Below are 17,278 nucleotides of genomic sequence, written 5' to 3' on the forward strand. Positions count from 1 at the left end.
AGCACACAGAGCCCCAGTGCTGGACTACACCGATGGCTGCTGCAGGGTGACAGCAGCAGGACTGTCCCCTGGGGCTGGGCAGTGACACTCAGTGGGTGCCGGGTACCCCTGATGGTGACACCGATGGCACCCCGCGAGCGGCGGCGTTACCTGAACGGCTCCGACTCGTGCACGTCGAGCGCGGCCCCTCGTATCCGTCCCTCCTTCAGGGCTTGGGTTAAGGCCTTCTCATCCACCAGCCCCCCGCGGGCCGTGTTCACCAGGAACGCCCCCTGCCTCATCTGTGCCGGCCCAGAGAGGGATGGGGTCAGCGGGGTGCACCCACCCCTCCAGTCCTCACCCCCAGCTCCAGCAGCATCCTGCTTTGTGTGCTCCAGCCCTCCTGTCCTCACCCCCAGCTCCAGCATCATCCTGCTTTTCGTGCTCCAGCCCCAGAGCAGCCCCATCCCACTGCACGTGGGTTTTCCATCTCTGGTTGGAGCTGGCAAATAAAACCCACTGTTGCCATCACTCTGCACCACAAGGATGGGGATCATTTACCTGGCAGGACACTGCTCCTCCTGAACACCGTGGGGAGACACACCTGGGTGCAAATATCTCTTCTGGAGCTGTTGGGGAAGCTGAGGGATCTGTGGCCAGCCCTGCCCACCACCCAAACTCTCCTCAGCCATGCACGCACGTGAGGGTGAATGAATTACCTGCTTAATCGTGAAGTCGTTGATCAGGTGGTGGTTGTGTTCGTTGAGGTTGCAGTGCAGGGAGACGCAGTCGCTCTGGTAGAGCAGGTCCTGCAGGGTGTAGACCCGCTGGACGCCCAGGGAGCGCTCGATGCCGTCCTGCAGGTACGGGTCATAGAAGATCACGTTGAAGCCAAAGGCCTTGGCTCGGACCGCCACCGCCTGCGCAGTGCGACCTGTGCCGAAGGGAAGGGACAGGGCGAGTTAACTGAGCCAAACGCCCTGTGTCCGTGAGGCTGAGATCCCAGCAGGACCTGAGGATTGTCCCCAGGCATTGCCATGCCTTGCCTCAGTTTCCCCATTTAAACAAGCTTTTGCATTTAATTTGCTGATCCCACCTCTAACGCTGAAACTCTCTACAGCTGTGGCTGAACTTAAGCTCTGTTTTACACAGCCCTGACACTGTGCAGGCCAGAGTGGCTCAGGTTGGTGTGGCTGTGGCTCAGGGATGGGGTATTTTTGGGAGAGGACAGTAGCACTACCTCTAGAGTTGTGGTCCCTCTAAAACCCCACTGTGTTTCACCAGTGCTCCTCCAAGGACTCAACCACAGCTCACAAACAGCTCCCTCCCCAAAAACCCACGTGAGATATTCTCCCCATTTCACACCAGTGGTGGCTCTGGGTTTGGAAATGCTCCTTTTGGCTCCTCCCAGGGCCGTGCAGAGGCTCTGAGCCCCCAGGAGCAGCCCTCCCCCGTGTGTGGCACGCACCGAAGCCGATGAGGCCGAGCGTCTCCCCGCGGATGCGCGCGGCCCCCGAGGCCACCTCGCGGATCTGCTCCACGCTCTGCACGCGCGTGCCCTCGCGCAGCGCCTGGTACAGCCACGTGTTCCGCCGGTACAGGTTCAGCACGTGGCACACCGTGGAGTCGGCCGTCTCCTCCACCGCCGCCGACGGGATGTTGCACACGGCGATCCCTGCAGAGCCACACACATCACACATCATAGATCACAGATAACACACACACACCACAGATCACAAATAACACACACACATCACAGATAACACACACACATCACAGATCCCAGATAACATACACTCATCACACATCACAGATCACAGATAACACACACACATCACAGATCCCAGATCTCACATCACAGATCCCAGATAACACACACACCACACATCACAGATCCCACATCACAGATCCCACATAACACACACACATCACAGATCCCACACACACATCACATATCACACATGAGAGATCACACATCACTAATAACACACACACATCACAGATCCCACATCACACACACAGATCCCACATCACAGATCCCACAAACACATCACACATGAGAGATCACACATCACAGATCCCAGATAACACACACACATCACAGATTCCACACACAGATCCCAGCCCTGCCAGCTCCTGTCCCCTGGCTAAGGGATGGCACCCAGCCATCCTGCCCACAAGCTCCTTACACTGCTATTTACTCTGTGTCATCATGATATTTTCTGAAAAATCCTCTTTGCCCAGGATTTTCTCCTGGGAAGCTGAGAAGCCTCAGGCTCTTCAAATTGAATAGCCTCAATTTGAATTCAATAACAATTCAAATTGAATTGTTATTGAAAACAATAACAAAATTATTGTTTTCAGGAATGGAAACAATATTTATCTGATTTGCTTTTCCTGTGTTTGCTGCTTTGGAATGTGGCTTGGACATTGTTTACCAACAGGTGAATGTCTGATTGGTTCCATGTGAATTGTGCTGAATTAATGACCAATCACAGCCCAGCTGTGTCAGACTCTGAATCCATCAGGAGATTTTATTATTCATTCTTGTTAAGCTTTCTGATGTATCTTTTCTCTTTCTGTAGTATAGTTTTAGTATAGCATAATATAATATAATATAATAGTATAGTATATAATAGTGTATTATAATATATACAATACATATTATATTATATTATATTAATTATATTGAATATAATATAATATAATATCAACCTTCGAAGAACACAGAGTCAAAATTCTCATCTCTCACCTCGTCCTGGGGACCTCACAAACACCACACTCTGTGCCCCTTAAACACCATGAATGATGGTTCCACCCCATCATCCCAGTCTGGGTCTAAACTGGTGCCCAGCCCAGCCCAGCCCTGGCACTGTTGTTCAGGCACTGGTCATTGATTGACTGCACAGTTTAAAAACCACCTTATGGAAAGCAATACCAATTAAACTTTACGCTACATTTGTGGGGAGTCATTACATTTTCTACTCGAAACCACATCATTTGGCCACCCAATTTGCCAAGTAAAAAAAGAAGGATTATGCTGCAGTATCCCATTACTTTATTCGTTATATCTTTCCTTTCCTGATGTTCAAAGGCACAGAACATTGTTATAATGGATAATAACAATAAGAGTTAAAAACATGAAGAAACCATTACACTGAGGAGACACTGTTCTCCTCTTGAAAAAAGAAAACAATTCACTATATTGAGAATTGCTTTTTTTAGGAATGACTATTTGCGACTCTCTTATCGCAATTATCTCTGTAAAACAGCTCAGGTGGAATGGCTGTTATTCTTCACTTCCCCAGAGATAACCTTTAATACAACATATCCCAAACACCACTGCAGGGCTGCTCCACAGACTGAATCCTGGGAGCAGATGAGTATAGCCTGTTGTAACTCAGCTGCTGAAACCAGGGTACAATTAAACTCCTGGAGCTGGGGGTGTGCAGCCAAAAGTCTCTGTGAGCACCCAAACCAGTTTGGAAACTGGGTGGCCCCAGCACTGTCTTACAACATGACCCTCCCTATTTCTGGCAATCCACACTAAAAGCCCTTTTCAAGCTCCTGAGGCACCTTTGATGGGAAGGCAAAGGAGGTGGCAACAACCCAAGACACAATTCCTGCTCCACCATCCAACACAGAGCCTTCCCAGCAGAGAGGGCATGACTCAGAGAACCAGCTCAGATCAACAGACTGATCTTGCTTAACTAAACATAATAAAACACCCTTCCTCCAATTTTTCTAAAGCTGTATCAACTCTCCTGTGCCAGAAACAGAACAGCCATACACATATCCAGCAGTATGAGGGGGCACCTGGAACTCAGAACAGTGCAGGAATGAGGGATTCAGGCAGGACAAATTTAACATGAAATGAACTAAAAAGCTGCCTTCTAAAACTGCCCAGTTTTGTTCACTTCATGGTCAAGTTTTCTTGTCATAATAATCTCCGTGTGCAAAAACCGTGAACTGCACCTCTAACTTTAGGGGCTGAATGGAGATCCTGCCTGGAACTCTGCCGTGCCAGCATGGTCCCACGGAAGCAGCAGATCCCTGTGCTGATTTTAAAGGATTGGAAGGGCAGGGGAAGGAGTGAGGGTGCAGAGCTGGGACCTACCGAGCTCCCCAGCAGCTTTGATGTCGATGTTGTCGTAGCCGCTGCCTATTCGGACGATGACCCGCAAGGCCTTGAACTTCTCCAGGTCCTCCCGGGTCAGGGTGATGGTGTGGTACATCATGGCCCCCACAGCTTCATTCAACACCTGCAACACACATAGCAGTCAGGGCAGGGTGATGGTGGGGTACATCATGGCCCCCACAGCTTCATTCAACACCTGCAACACACACAGCAGTCAGGGCAGGGTGATGGTGTGGTACATCATGGCCCCCACAGCTTCATTCAACACCTGCAACACAACAGAGGAGTCAAGAGCCACCAGCACACCTGGGGGGACACCTGCAGCTCAGGAATCAGGAATATGACCCAGGGAGTTGGGCATTTTCACTGCTGACCTGCTGTCTGAGCCAGGTGTCACCAAACCCTGTGGGGTGTGACCCACCAACAGCTTTGGGAACGGGCCTGGTGAATGTCTGAAAATGATGATGTTACATCTGAGCAGACCAGGCAGATAAAAACCACATTTGTCTCTCACCTGGACCCTTTTCCACATGGGTATCTGCAAACCCTCTGCTTCCAAGCAGCAGTAATTCTGCTTTTGAAAGGAATGAGGTGTTGCAGCAGTGTCTGTTGGGGTGAACAGGACTGTGTGACACCCCTGACACCTCCACCTCCTTGTGCATGTGAAACCCCAGCCACTCCAGTCACACCCAACCTTCCCTGGCTCTTCTCAGGGGGCCTGAGAAGCTCAGCAGGGGCTGCACAGTCACACAGGGCTTTGTCCCTCCAATAAAGATCCAGACCTATTCACCATAACCTACCTCAGTGCTCCAAAAACCCAAGGCTCACCCAAACCCCCCAAGCCTGGCTCACCTATTAATGTCTCACAAAAAACTCCCATTCTCCTTCCCCCAAATTTAGTATCTGCAAAGACCAGCACTGATGCTATTTGTATTCCTCTTTCCCAGTTCTTGGAAGTGATTTCTGATCACTTCATTTGAATTTTCTAAAATAATACTTTTAAGAGAAGTATTTACATGCATTTGAGCTTCCAAGCAGAAACACTCATCCACAGTGCATGGATCTGCCTGAATGATTCCCAAAGCTCCTCCACTCCCCCTGGAGAGGGAGGAGCTGCTGCTGGAGGTGCAGGAGCACCTGTGAAGTCCCACCAGCTGCACCTGGGGTGGTGTCAGCACAGCCACAGCAGCAGCACCACAGGCTTCAAAAAACATGAGAAACGTTAATAACATTGATGTGAAAAACCTGATGCAAAGAGATAAAGTGACTTTTTTTTTTTCCAAAATAACATCTGGCTCCTGAAACAGCCTGAATGAATTTTAATCTGCTGTGGCTTCTGTTGATGTTATCTGCTGATTGACTCAAAGTGCAGCTTTGTACACTTTCTGCTCAAAAATCAAACAATCACTGACTGGTTTGGGTTGGAAGGGAGCTCATTTTTCTAAACGCTTGCTATGGGCAAGGACACCTTCCACTATCCCTGTTCAACCTGGCCTTGGGCACTGCCAGGGATCCAGGGGGAGCCACAGCTGCTGTGGGCAGTGCCAGGGCCTTCCACCCTCACAAGGAACAATTCCTAATTCCCAATCTCCCTCTGGCAGTGGGAGCCATTCCCTGGCTCCTGTCCCTCCATCCCTTATCCCTCTGCAGCTCTCTTGGAGTCCCTTCAGGCCCTGGAAGGTCTCTGAGCTCTCCTGGAGTCCCTTCAGGCCCTGGAAGGTCTCCGAGCTCTCCTGGAGTCCCTTCAGGCCCTGGAAGGTCTCTGAGCTCTCCTGGAGCCCCTTCAGGCCCTGGAAGGTCTCTGAGCTCTCCTGGAATCCCTTCAGGCCCTGGAAGGTCTCCGAGCTCTCCTGGAGTCCCTTCAGGCCCTGGAAGGTCTCTGAGCTCTCCTGGAGCCCCTTCAGGCCCTGGAAGGTCTCCGAGCTCTCCTGGAGTCCCTTCAGGCCCTGGAAGGTCTCTGAGCTCTCCTGGAGCCCCTTCAGGCCCTGGAAGGTGCTTTACAGACATGGAAGAGCCCAGTCCCCAGTGCCCCCAGCCCACCCCAGCTGTCCTGGTACCTTCTCGTGGATCTCCTGAGTTGATTGTGCGTCACAGAAGGCCACGGTGGCCAGGTCCTTGAGGATGGGCATCTCCACGGTGCAGTCCCTGCCGTCCAGCAGCGCCACCAGGGGCCGCGGGTGCATGGGGCCGTTCATGATCTGCGGGCGGATACCTGCGGGCACACAGGGGTTAAACCTCAGCGGGGACCTGGTGACATCCCGGTGACACAGCAGGGACAGGGGTGACAGCAGCACGGGCTGAAGCCTGGCCAAGGGACTGGAGCACTCCCTGGGAACGCAGCTGTGGGTTTGCCCCTGGTTTGGTAGGAAATGGCTTTACCATTCTGATCACCTCAGAAAAACAAGTCCAAACAGAATCACTCAAAAAACAGGATTATTGGAAAATCATGGGAAGAGCAGGACACTGAAGAGCTCTTTAGCACAGAAGGTTGTACTCTGATGTATTACCAGCTACCAAAGGTTCATGGGAACAGCAAAGCTCATCTTTGTACACCCAACACTCTCCTCTGAGATGACGATGGAATTGATCACCAAGGGCCACAGAAGGCTGTATTTTATATTCTATTTATTGTTGTGTTGGGGATTAACTGTTTCATTTTGGGATAAGTCACTTAGAAATCTCTACACCCTACACCTCCCTTTCAGTAAAGGTGTTTATTATATCAGGACCCTGTGAAATACCTCGGGTGCCTTTCTCAGCTCCCAGGCAGTTTCTGGGCAGAGCACAGGGGAGGGGACCAGGTGCTCTGGGTACAAGGTGATGCTTTATTTCTGCTGCTGCACCATGAGGTGGCTGGAGCTGGAGGGTCTGGGTTTGAGTCCCCAAACCCTCACAGAAGCAGCCCCAGCTCCTTATCAAACCCCACATCTGCACAAGAACCTGCCAGGGCCACCAGCCAACATCTGTCTGCCCTTTAAATGCAGTGGTTGTGCTGCTTAGGGGAACAAGCCCAGGGCTTGGCTGAGGGCACTCCAGGGGCTGTTTTGGGGTATTTTGTGGGGGCATCTCCCCCAGCTGATGTGGGTGTTACAGACATGGGCACTGCTGGCCACAATGATGAACCCCCGACCTGTGGGCACCAAGAACGTGGTCCCAGGGAGGGACCCTGCATTGCTGCTACACTCACACAGCCACACTCATTTTACATGGGAAAAAATAACTCCATGGAAACAGGCAGGTTAAATGGAGTGGGTTTAGTGGCTTTCCATTCCTTTTCTACTGAATGTGCTCAACAAACCCAGCAGACCTGACTGAAGGTTTTCAGCATTACAGGTGGGCGCTTTTGGAACTGGTCCTTCCCTCCCCTTTCCCCAGTGAGGTCTCCATTAGTGGAAGTAATCCATTATGTTTGCCTGCATTTCATCCAGATGGGAGTGCAAGTGTGTCAGTAGGCAGGGTAGAGTGCCGAGACGATCTGGATAAGGGAAAGAAGCTTGTGATAAGCAGATAAGCAAGAATAAAAACATGGCCAAATCTCCGAGCGCTTACACAATCCCTCTGGGCAGCACTGCACCCCAGCTAGATTATTTTCTCAGGTTAACAAGCAAGTGAATTATAACACTGACTTAAATGCTTTCTAATGTGTATGATCTCCAAGGCTTAGAGCATCACCTGCCAGCCTCACACCACAACTGCAAACTAAAAGGAATCTGATGCAGGGCCAAGATGGCCATGGCTGTGCCAGTCCCAGTGCCCACCAGGGACCAGGACCATCCTCAAGGCACAGCAGTGGGCACACAGAGGTTGGAGTGGCTTCCTGTGAGCGTGGCAGGTGGAAGATGAAACCACAGGTTATCTGAAACTTTGACATTTAATCCAAGCCCCAAAATAACGGGTAATTATGCTGCCCTTACATAAGCTTCTTTGAAAGTCAAACGAAACATAGCTTTTTTTTCTTCCCTTTATTTTTTTTTGAAGCAGCATCTGTGTCTTTGCTTGGGATTAGGGATGTAATTGTGCATGATGACACAGGCTTCTTAGGCACGTCACCCTTGCCCACACACTCAAGTGCAGTCACTGAGGATGAATGTGGCTGGAACCTGTGAGGTACTCACAGGAACTGCTCTCGTTTCTCCTACTTCAAGGAGGAAATTTATTTCAGCTCGACAAGGAAAGTTCTGAAGCAAATCAGTACAGGATGAAGTGCATAATGTATGGAAATTACGTTTTAATGAAAACCATGGGCAGGTTTGTAGCTTAAACCCTGCTCTGTTTCCCTCACCCACCTCTCCCGCTGCCTTTCCACCACCCTGCATCCAGGAACCATCGTGGTTCCCACCTCTGCACAAACACATCCAAACCAACACATTTGGGCTGGCAAAACCAAAGCACCCGGCTCATACAGCACGTTTGCTCTGCAGGCAACTGCTTCATTGAGAACGAGGTATGCCAGGGATCAGAAAGTAATTAAACAGCAGCCACTCCTCCCGAAATTGTGCTAAAACATCGCAGCCATTAACCCTTTCACTCTGCCAAACCCAGGGTACAACTCTGTGTAAACCACGAGCATCACCGCCCCTGTGGGGCTGGGTACCAGCTCTCCTTGGGGCTGGGGTGGGAGCAGCTCTGCCTCCCATCGGTGCCTCCCAATTTCAGTGCCTCCCACGCCATCTGAAGCTGATTTTTGCTAAGAACCCCCCCAGCTGTTCCTGCAAAGTTGGGGCAAGTATTGTTCAATACATTTTGGTTTTTTTAAGGCGTTTTTAGCCGCCTGCGGAGCCTGGCCAGCAGTGTGGGGAGAGCTTGCTAAGAAAGAGGGAGAGGAGGAATGGTTTACTGGGGGGGCAAAAAAAAAAAAAAAAAAAAAAGAAAAGGAAAAAGAAAAAAAAGAAGAGGCAAAAAAAGCAAGGTTTTTCAGGCACAGAGAACTCCAACTCCACCCCGGCTCACAGGCAGCGCCGCTTGTTGCACGCAGCCCCGCGTATAAAGTGCTTTTGTTTCATTTTTAATACACAAAGCCTGCTTGTCCTTTCCTGCCGCTCCTCCCCTTTGCCACCCACTTGTATCCGATCCCAATGGCACCCCTGCCAAGAGAATTAGGGAGTGCTCCCTGCTAAATGGCAGCCTTTGTGTGACCGCAAGACGGCTGGTACTATCTCACCGAAACAAAAGCAGAAGCCATTTGCCTAATTCTTATTAATCTCAGTTGCCTGCGCCATGCAGTATTAAAATAAAAAAAAAAAAAGGAAAACAGAAAAAAAGGCTTTAAACATGTTGCCCCTGCAGTATATAAAAGTGCATCAAGAAGCGATCCTGACACTCGCCTGAATTACCCGCTCACAACCAAGTAGCTACAGTTTTACAGTCAACTACACACTTTATTAAACAAACAGAAAAGAAACAGGAAATTTCCCCTTGCCTGGAAAATGTTGCCTCCACATTCTTCTTCTTATTAAAAACCACACATGGCAGTGGAGGAGTAGGGAGGGAGGAGGAAGGGGGGGACCCACACACGATAAAATACTACCACTTCTCAGTGCGCTGCCTCTCCTTTCGTCTACGAGGGGGTATCTTCAAACAAGCGATCCCGCGGCCCACAGCTGCAACATCTCAAGACAAATGTCTCTTTGAACACGCAGGGAAAAGAAAAGGCTTTTGTCCTGAGCCCCAGAAGAATGGTCTGAAATTGCGAGAGGAGTTTCAGTCACCTCTGCGCGGCTCCCAACTCTTCAGAGCACTCCCTCCAGACTTTGCCGAAGCTTTTAACTAATCGTAGTTCTTTCCCAGCCCTTGAATAAAATCATGTGAGTGCCAGCCAAAAAATCTTATGCTATGCACACTAAAGGGTTTGTATATGTCACAGTTGCTTTTCCCCCTTCCACTCCCCTCCTCCTATTGACTTGCACATATGACGGGGTTTTTTTTCGACTTGTCTCGAATGGATTTAATCTGTGCCACACTGCGTTTTATGTTTGTTTGGGTTTTTTTGTGTGTGTGGCTTTTTTTTTTCCCAACTTAAAAATGAAACATGCCTTTCTTTCCATGCAGAGCGTGGCTCCAGAGAAAGGCTGATAGCCTTGAGGAGCAGCACCTCGAAAACAAACACAAAGCACTGGGGAAAGCAAGGGCTGTGCTGATCCCAGCTGCACCCAGAAACCAAGGGCCAAATTCTTTCTTGATGTGTGAATCAACTGATTTTTCAGCATCACAAATGACACTCGATTGCTGGCAGGATTCACATCTTCTTGGACACGTCCATCTCCTGGTCCTGCCCAGTTTGTCCCAAATAGGTAAAATCAGCCCCACGTCATTGTTTGAGGGAATGGCTGGAGTGTTGTAAGGGGGGTTTAGGTTGGGTATCAGGAAAGGTTCCAGAGGGTGCTGGCACTGCCCAGGCTCCCCAGGGAATGGGAACGGCCCCGAGGCTGCCAGAGCTCCAGGAGTTTGGACAACACTGCCAGGGGTGCCCAGGGTGGGACTGCTGGGGTGTCTGTGCAGGGACAGGAGCAGGAGTCAATGATCCCTGTAGGTCCCTTCCAACTCAGGATATTTTATGACTATAATTGTCACCCCAATCCCCCACTCTGTCAGGAGTATGTAGGGCACTGCTGCTGCTCAGTGAGAATGAGGGCAGGCTGTCCCTGTGCAGTGCCCCATCTCCAGAGCATGGCTTGCAGCAGTTGTTGGAGCAGTTGTTTTTCCCTCTTTCCAGTTGCCACTGCCAGCAGCACCAACAGCTACAGACAATCCCTGTCCAAAATAACAAAAATATCTGCACCTCATTCCTGTTCCACACCATCAGCACTGCCTCTGCACAGTGTCATTGTGCCCCCATTTCATCACCATCCTGCTGGTTCCAGAGCATCATCCTGAGCACACACAGCCCGGTGCAGATGGGTCCTGCCCACCCTGCAGGAGCTCTGGGACCCCCAGGGCAGTCCTGGAACAGGAGGAGGGGGCAGGAAAAGGGAGAACAAAGGTTGATTACCTGGAGTTGGTACTGACTAGTAACACTGACATCACTGCCAGTCTCCCTAAAGTCCAGTCTCTGCAGGACAAGGGGATTTAGGCACAACTTTCTTGAGCATAAACCATTGCTAAAACACTTGAAGTTCCTAGAAGCTCTGCACATACAGCTGCAAGGACATGAACTGGTGTTAACGCAATGAAAGAAGGGTAGTGCATGGCCTCCGCTCTATACCAAAATGGGGGTGTTTGGGTTATTCTCACATTGGTAAATCCATGTCTGTGAACACCAAACACCAAGGAGGGACTCCAAGAGGAGCTAAACAGGGTCCAACATCAAACTCCCAATGGTCACACAAGGGGATGGGAGATGTGCTGGCCCAAGGGCCATGCAGAGACCCTGAGAGGGGGAAAATGTGTGAGCAGAGCATGGATGGATGGCAAACCCAGGGGGGCCGTGGGAGCTGCCAGGGCAGGGAGAGGCAGAGCAGATGGGAGAGGCCATATGGGGTGGTGAGGGAGGGATGCTACCAAGAAAGCTGAAAGGAAGCACCTGGGACAGAAACTGCTTGCTCAGAGCAGCTCAGATTCCTCTATGCTTTTTCTTTGGGGTTTCTTTTTTCTCTTGTTTTTTGTGGGGTTTTTTTTGGGGGGGGGGGTTGTTTGGTTGGTTGTTTTTGGGTTTTTTTGGGTTTTTTTTTGTAAGAGAGGGATAGAAGAAAGAGGAGAAAAGCTCAAGTTAGGGTTTGTTTGGTGGTTATGATTCAGACACCATACAGAGCCTCAAACTGTCCCACTGCCCAGGGCTAAGCCTGAGCTTTGCAGCTTATATTATAAAAAAAGCCATGGAGAAAGTAGCAAAAAAAACCCCAATAAATTCTCCTTGAATATGCTCCATTACCAAGCCCAGTGTGGGGAACAAATTGTACTCCTGGTGCTCAGTGGGCAGCTTTCCTGATATTATCCAGCACTCCCTCCTGTGCTGCACTTCAGCTGCAGGATATATCCTTTATTTTTCAAGGGTGGGATGTTCACCTCTGAGCTTCACATTCCAGCCATATGGAATGATGCACCAGGGACAACATCCCATTCCAGCTCTCCTTTGGGTCCCTCCCTGTCCTCTTTATCCATTTATCTTTCTCCCTTCCATCCAAACAGAAACAAACTACAGCAGTAAAAAACAAATGAGCTGCTCCAGGAAACGGGCAGCTTTCATTGTTTTGGTTTTTGGTTGGATTTTTAGTTTTTTGATTGAAAAGATAAAATAAATAAACCCAAGGAGAAGGATGCTGTTGCCAGGGGAGAGCTGCTGATATCGGCCATCTGGGCAGGAGGCTGCTCAAACTTCAAATTGCCCCGAGGGATTCAGAGGCTGTAAAGACATTTTGGAATATGAGATCCTGAAATCAAGGCTAAAGATGAGTCTGTCGACTTGCAGTGACAGCCCTGGCATGGGGACAGCCTGAATTCTGCTGCCTGAGACCCCCACCAGGGCAGCAGCCAGGCTGTCCCCAACACACCAGCACTGAGGGTGCAAACCTGCCTCCAGCACACACAGACCACTGGCAGCACTATGGTTTAGACCAGAAATCCCCTCATATTAAAGAAAAGGTGAAGTATTAAAAGTATTAAAGCAAGCACTTGGATCCAGTTTGGGAAGTGGAAGGGATTCAATCCCACCAGCTGTCCATGTGCCAGCAGCACCTTTGGAACTTGCATTTGCACATTGATAATGAGAGATTCTGAGTGGAAAACAAAGAAAAGGCAACACTGGGAGTTGGCTGTAGGAATTAAATGCTGCTGCTAAGCACTGCCATCAGTCCTTCCCACTGTGCTGGACAGAAAGTGCTCTCCATCTTTTAAGCAACAGGGCTTCCTCTGAGCATCTCTGCTTTGCTGCTTCTGCTGGAGGTTTAGATCCCAGAAGAGGCCTGAGACAGCACTGGAGGAGTTTCTGTCTCTGGAGACACAGGACTGCTATGCTGGGGTGGGAGCCTGGAGAGCCTTTTGGAAGATAAATCCTCATTTCCAAGTCCACCTGCAGCTGCTGTCATCTCAAGTCACTCATTTACAGCCAGAAGGGACAACCCCCCAAGGATCCAGCCCAGGCTTTACCTGACACCTTTTCCACAAGGGCAAAGAGCAACCCTTCAGTGGGAGCCCAGCTTGACTTTAGGAACCTCCCCAAAGCAAGTTCTGGTCAAGCCCAGAGTGCCAAGAATGGCTGCAGCTGCCTCAGCTCCTGCTGCATTGCTGTGGATGGGCCAGGGAGCAGCTGGGGCAAGGGATGAGTGAAACCTTCAAGGGATGAGTGAAACCTTCAAGGGATGAGTGAAACCCCTCAAGGGATGAGTGAAACCCTCCAAGGGATGAGTGAAACCCTCCAAGGGATGAGTGAAACCCTTCAAATCCACCTGCACACCTCCAGCACTTCACTCAAAGGTTTAAAAACCACAAGCAGTGAGTGCAATGCCAGGCACCAAGGGGCACGGGGGCTGTCCCTGAGCCCTGTGAGCCACTCCAGAGCACAGGGGCTGTCCCTGGGCTGTCCCTGAGCCCTGTGTGCTCCTCCACAGTCACCCCATGATGCCCGCTGGCCCCAGCAGGGAGAGCCCAGAGCTCATTGCAAACCCACAGGTCCTGCCAAGGCCTTGTCCCTTCTAAGCCCTCCCAAAATAGCAGCTGGGCTCTGGCCAAGAGCACAGGGCCAGCTGGAACCGTGTGTTCAGTGACCCTGCTGCAAGGTCACCCCCAGAGCCAGGGCTCAGCCCCTGCAGCTGAGGCCACCGGACCTTTGGCAACTTTCTCCTCTCTCACATCCCCACCCCTGTTCCATGGCAAAGAGCCAGGGAGGAACCCTCAGCATGGCCAGGAAAGCCAAGTACTGCCATGTTCCCACTGCTCCTGCTTTTTTGTGCCCCAGTTTCTTGCTTTGCTTTTTTCCCATTTCTCTCCCCATCCCAGCCTGCACCCACAGCTCCTCTGTGCTCTCCTCCCTTGGAGGGGTTTGAGAGCAGCTCCTCTGAGTGCTCTGAGTGCATAAAGGATGGTGAAATATGGAATAACCCTGCGAGGTGCTGAATGGCTGCAAATCCCACTCATTTCCCTGAGATAAACACCCTCACCTCCCCGTAGCACCGGATTACAACCAAGTGAGAAAAATCCCCTAAATACCAACATTCAAAAGCACTTAACTACAACCTACTTGCTGTTAAAGTTGATTTACTTTCACAACAAAAGCTTTACTTGTCTATCATAGGATTTTATCATGGTTGCACTTTAAAAAAACAAACAGGGCACACTTTACATTCCTGTTGACACTTAAAGCAGCCCAGAGCCATAAAACCAGAGCAAACAAAGCTGGGGCTTGGCAGTGACCACCAAACCGCAGCTGCTCTCCTCTGTATCCTCCAAGGAACAGAGTGAGGATCACCTTGTGGGGCTCAGAGCCACCTGGCCTGCCTGAAGGTGTCCTGCTCATGGCAGGGGATTGCACTAAATGATCTTTTTAAAGCTCTCTTCCACCCAAACCAAAAATGTCCATGTCCTGCTCATGGCAGGGGATTGCACTAAATGATCTTTTTAAAGCTCTCTTCTGACCCAAACCATTCAGGGATTCCATGAGCTCCAGTATTTTCTGGTTCAACTAAAATTGAAAAACTCTGGTTGCACCTCAGGTGGGATTTCCCAAACATGAAGAAGACAGAGCTCTAAGTGTGACACCCCAGAAAAAATACTGAAGAGAGAATCACTCCTGCTTCAACCCATGTTCCCTAACTAATATATTTGATCATTTTCAATATTGCTGTAGAGCTGTCTCCTGAGATCCATCAGGAAAATGGTGAAGGATCCCACACTGTGCTTGCAGTCACCTTCCCAGAGCAGCATCTTCTGCTGGACAGTTTAACAGGAATGGGGTGACACAGGGTCCAGCAGCACCTCCTGGCCTGACATCTCCTCTCTGAGCCACCTGCAAGGCTGCTCACTCAGCTGAGGAAAAAACCAACCCAAAACCCCCCTGAGAAACCTCAATCTTTTTATTCAACTTCTCAGAAAAAAAGATTTTAGAGATGCCACACAATACAGCCCTTTTTAGCTATCTGTGCCCTCGAGCCATGCATTAATACAGCTGAGACTAAGCTGGATTGAGGGAATTTTAAATTGGTCTGCTGGATGATGTAGAAGGCTATCAAAAATTAAAAAAAAAAAAAGAAAAAAGAAAAGAAAAAACCCACTCAAAAATGAAAAAAGAAAACAACACAAAATTGAATTGTAGGCTAGAGATTTCATGAGGTCAGGCTGAGCACACAAAACCTCCCACTGAAAAGCTTATTAATAATAATGTCTTATCTCCTGGAACAGAGAAATTACCTAAATTAATAACAATACACTGATTATTTACAAACTCAATCATCTTAGAATATTATCATCTAATCAGTTTTTTAGACTGAGGACAAAGAACTGCTGTTGAGAGCAGGGAACTCTGTATATCAAACTCTTAACCCTTCTGACTTTGCAGAGCCCCTCTCACCAATAATTCCTGGGCTGGGGGCACCCTGAAGGTGCCAAGGCCCTTGTGGCTACTTCAGGAAGAAATGAGAGTGTTCCCATGGGTATGGAGATTTGGCACAAAATGAGGCTAAATGTAGAAATTTTGTAGAATTTCATTGAATCATGGAGTCATGTAGGTTGGAAAAGACCTTGAAAATCATCGAGTCCAACATTTCCCAGCAGTGCCAAGGCCACCACTGATCCATGTCCCCAAGTGCCACATCCACATGGCTCCTAAACCCCCCCAGGGCTGGGGACTCCACCACTGCCCTTTGGTACACAGATGTCATGTTCCTATGAGTAAAATTCAAGCCAGAAAAAAAAGTCTTTTGTAATTCAGGGCTATTAAATGTTTCTTGAAACATTCCAATCAAATTAAACCAAATGAGGTTTTTTGCTTTGTAAGTTGCTTTTAAATTCAGTTCTTTCAAATATCTGCTGAACCTTTTGAAAATTAAATTTATTTTAGTTTTAATGCAATGTGCAGTTGTGGAGATCTGAGGAAAAGCATGTGATCCCAGAAGCACGTGGGGGTTTTTTATTCCTAACTACAGAAGTTGCTCTAATAAAGGATATTATCTCCCCCTGGAAAGCTTCAGTTTTCCAAGCTGAATAAAGATAACAAAAAGTTCAATGATTAACTTTCCCATTCACTACTTTCCCTCTTTATCAGCCTTTTCCTGGCCACTAGCATTCCTGCCTGGCTGCAAAACATGGGCTGCAGCTCCGGACAAGAGCCTGTGCACCCAGAAGGGCCGGAAATGGCCAAAGCTCTCCCAAAAATTCCCAAATGACTTTTGAGATGTGAATTTTTCTTTTGGTACAGTGGGCAGAAGCTCTGAGTAAGGACCCAGGCGGAAGCTGAGGTGCTTCTGCCACCCCACCTCAGTTTCTCAGTGGTTTTGGAGCTGAAGCAAACCCCTCCAGATCTGCCAGCTGGGCTGTCCTGGGATCTGCGTGCACTGGCAATGGCTGAGAACATACCAAACATTTTTCCTTCTCTCTGACCCTACAACGTTCTGTGGATTAGTGATAATCCCCAGCCACACATTTCACATCTTAGATTAAAACAGGGGGCTTGGGCAATGCTGACTGAACACCCTCACCGACGCTGTGACACTGAAGTGCCCCCTCACCCTGTGACCCTTCCTGTGGCTGCACAAGGGATGCTCACCCCACCAAGGGTTTCCCTCTGCTCCCAGGGTGGGCTGGAGTCACAGCAAGGTTAAACTCTCATCATTTTGTAAATCCTGCCCCTGAAGCTGCTCCCTCTCCTCCTCTCCCAGCCCAGCCAGCTCTCAGCCCGGTCAGCTGCACATCACTGCCTTCTGGTTTATGGAAAACCACGCTCAATGTCCAAATATTGCACAGATCCTTGAGTAATAGAGCTTATAACCTCCCCAATTTATCATCAGTGTTTAAAATAGCATCACTAATAAGTCATTGTAGTTGAAACATTTGTCTTAAACCAGAGCTATTTAAACGACGATAATCTAGAAAAATCTTTGCTAATCTGCTCCGTCTTTGAGCAAAAGAAACACACACACTCCCTGGCTTTCATACTAAAACAAAAATGAGCATTGGCAGAGCAAGCAAAATCATCTACAAACACAAATCAACCTTTTCTCCTTGTGAGCCAGAGTA

General features: G+C 49.3%; 1 protein-coding gene across 4 annotated transcripts in view; it reads right to left on the reverse strand.

Moving 5' to 3' along the window:
• Positions 1-17,278, reverse strand: part of CTBP2 (C-terminal binding protein 2) — a 138,282-nt gene that overhangs the window by 10,299 nt on the left and 110,705 nt on the right. For 3 of the 4 annotated variants that reach the window (XM_074545378.1, XM_074545379.1, XM_005490869.4), the window contains exons 3-7: positions 6,175-6,329; positions 4,097-4,241; positions 1,448-1,654; positions 699-913; positions 151-281 (exon numbers count right to left, since the gene is read on the reverse strand). In XM_074545378.1, the coding sequence (XP_074401479.1) occupies positions 151-281; positions 699-913; positions 1,448-1,654; positions 4,097-4,241; positions 6,175-6,329 (853 nt within the window). Of the gene's footprint in view, positions 1-150; positions 282-698; positions 914-1,447; positions 1,655-4,096; positions 4,242-6,174; positions 6,330-9,644; positions 9,880-17,278 lie in introns of those variants that run through there. The other variant, XM_026795732.2, reaches the window with a different exon arrangement.

The sequence above is a fragment of the Zonotrichia albicollis genome, chromosome 7 (assembly GCF_047830755.1).
Source record: "Zonotrichia albicollis isolate bZonAlb1 chromosome 7, bZonAlb1.hap1, whole genome shotgun sequence".
Taxonomy (NCBI): Eukaryota; Metazoa; Chordata; class Aves; order Passeriformes; family Passerellidae; genus Zonotrichia; species Zonotrichia albicollis.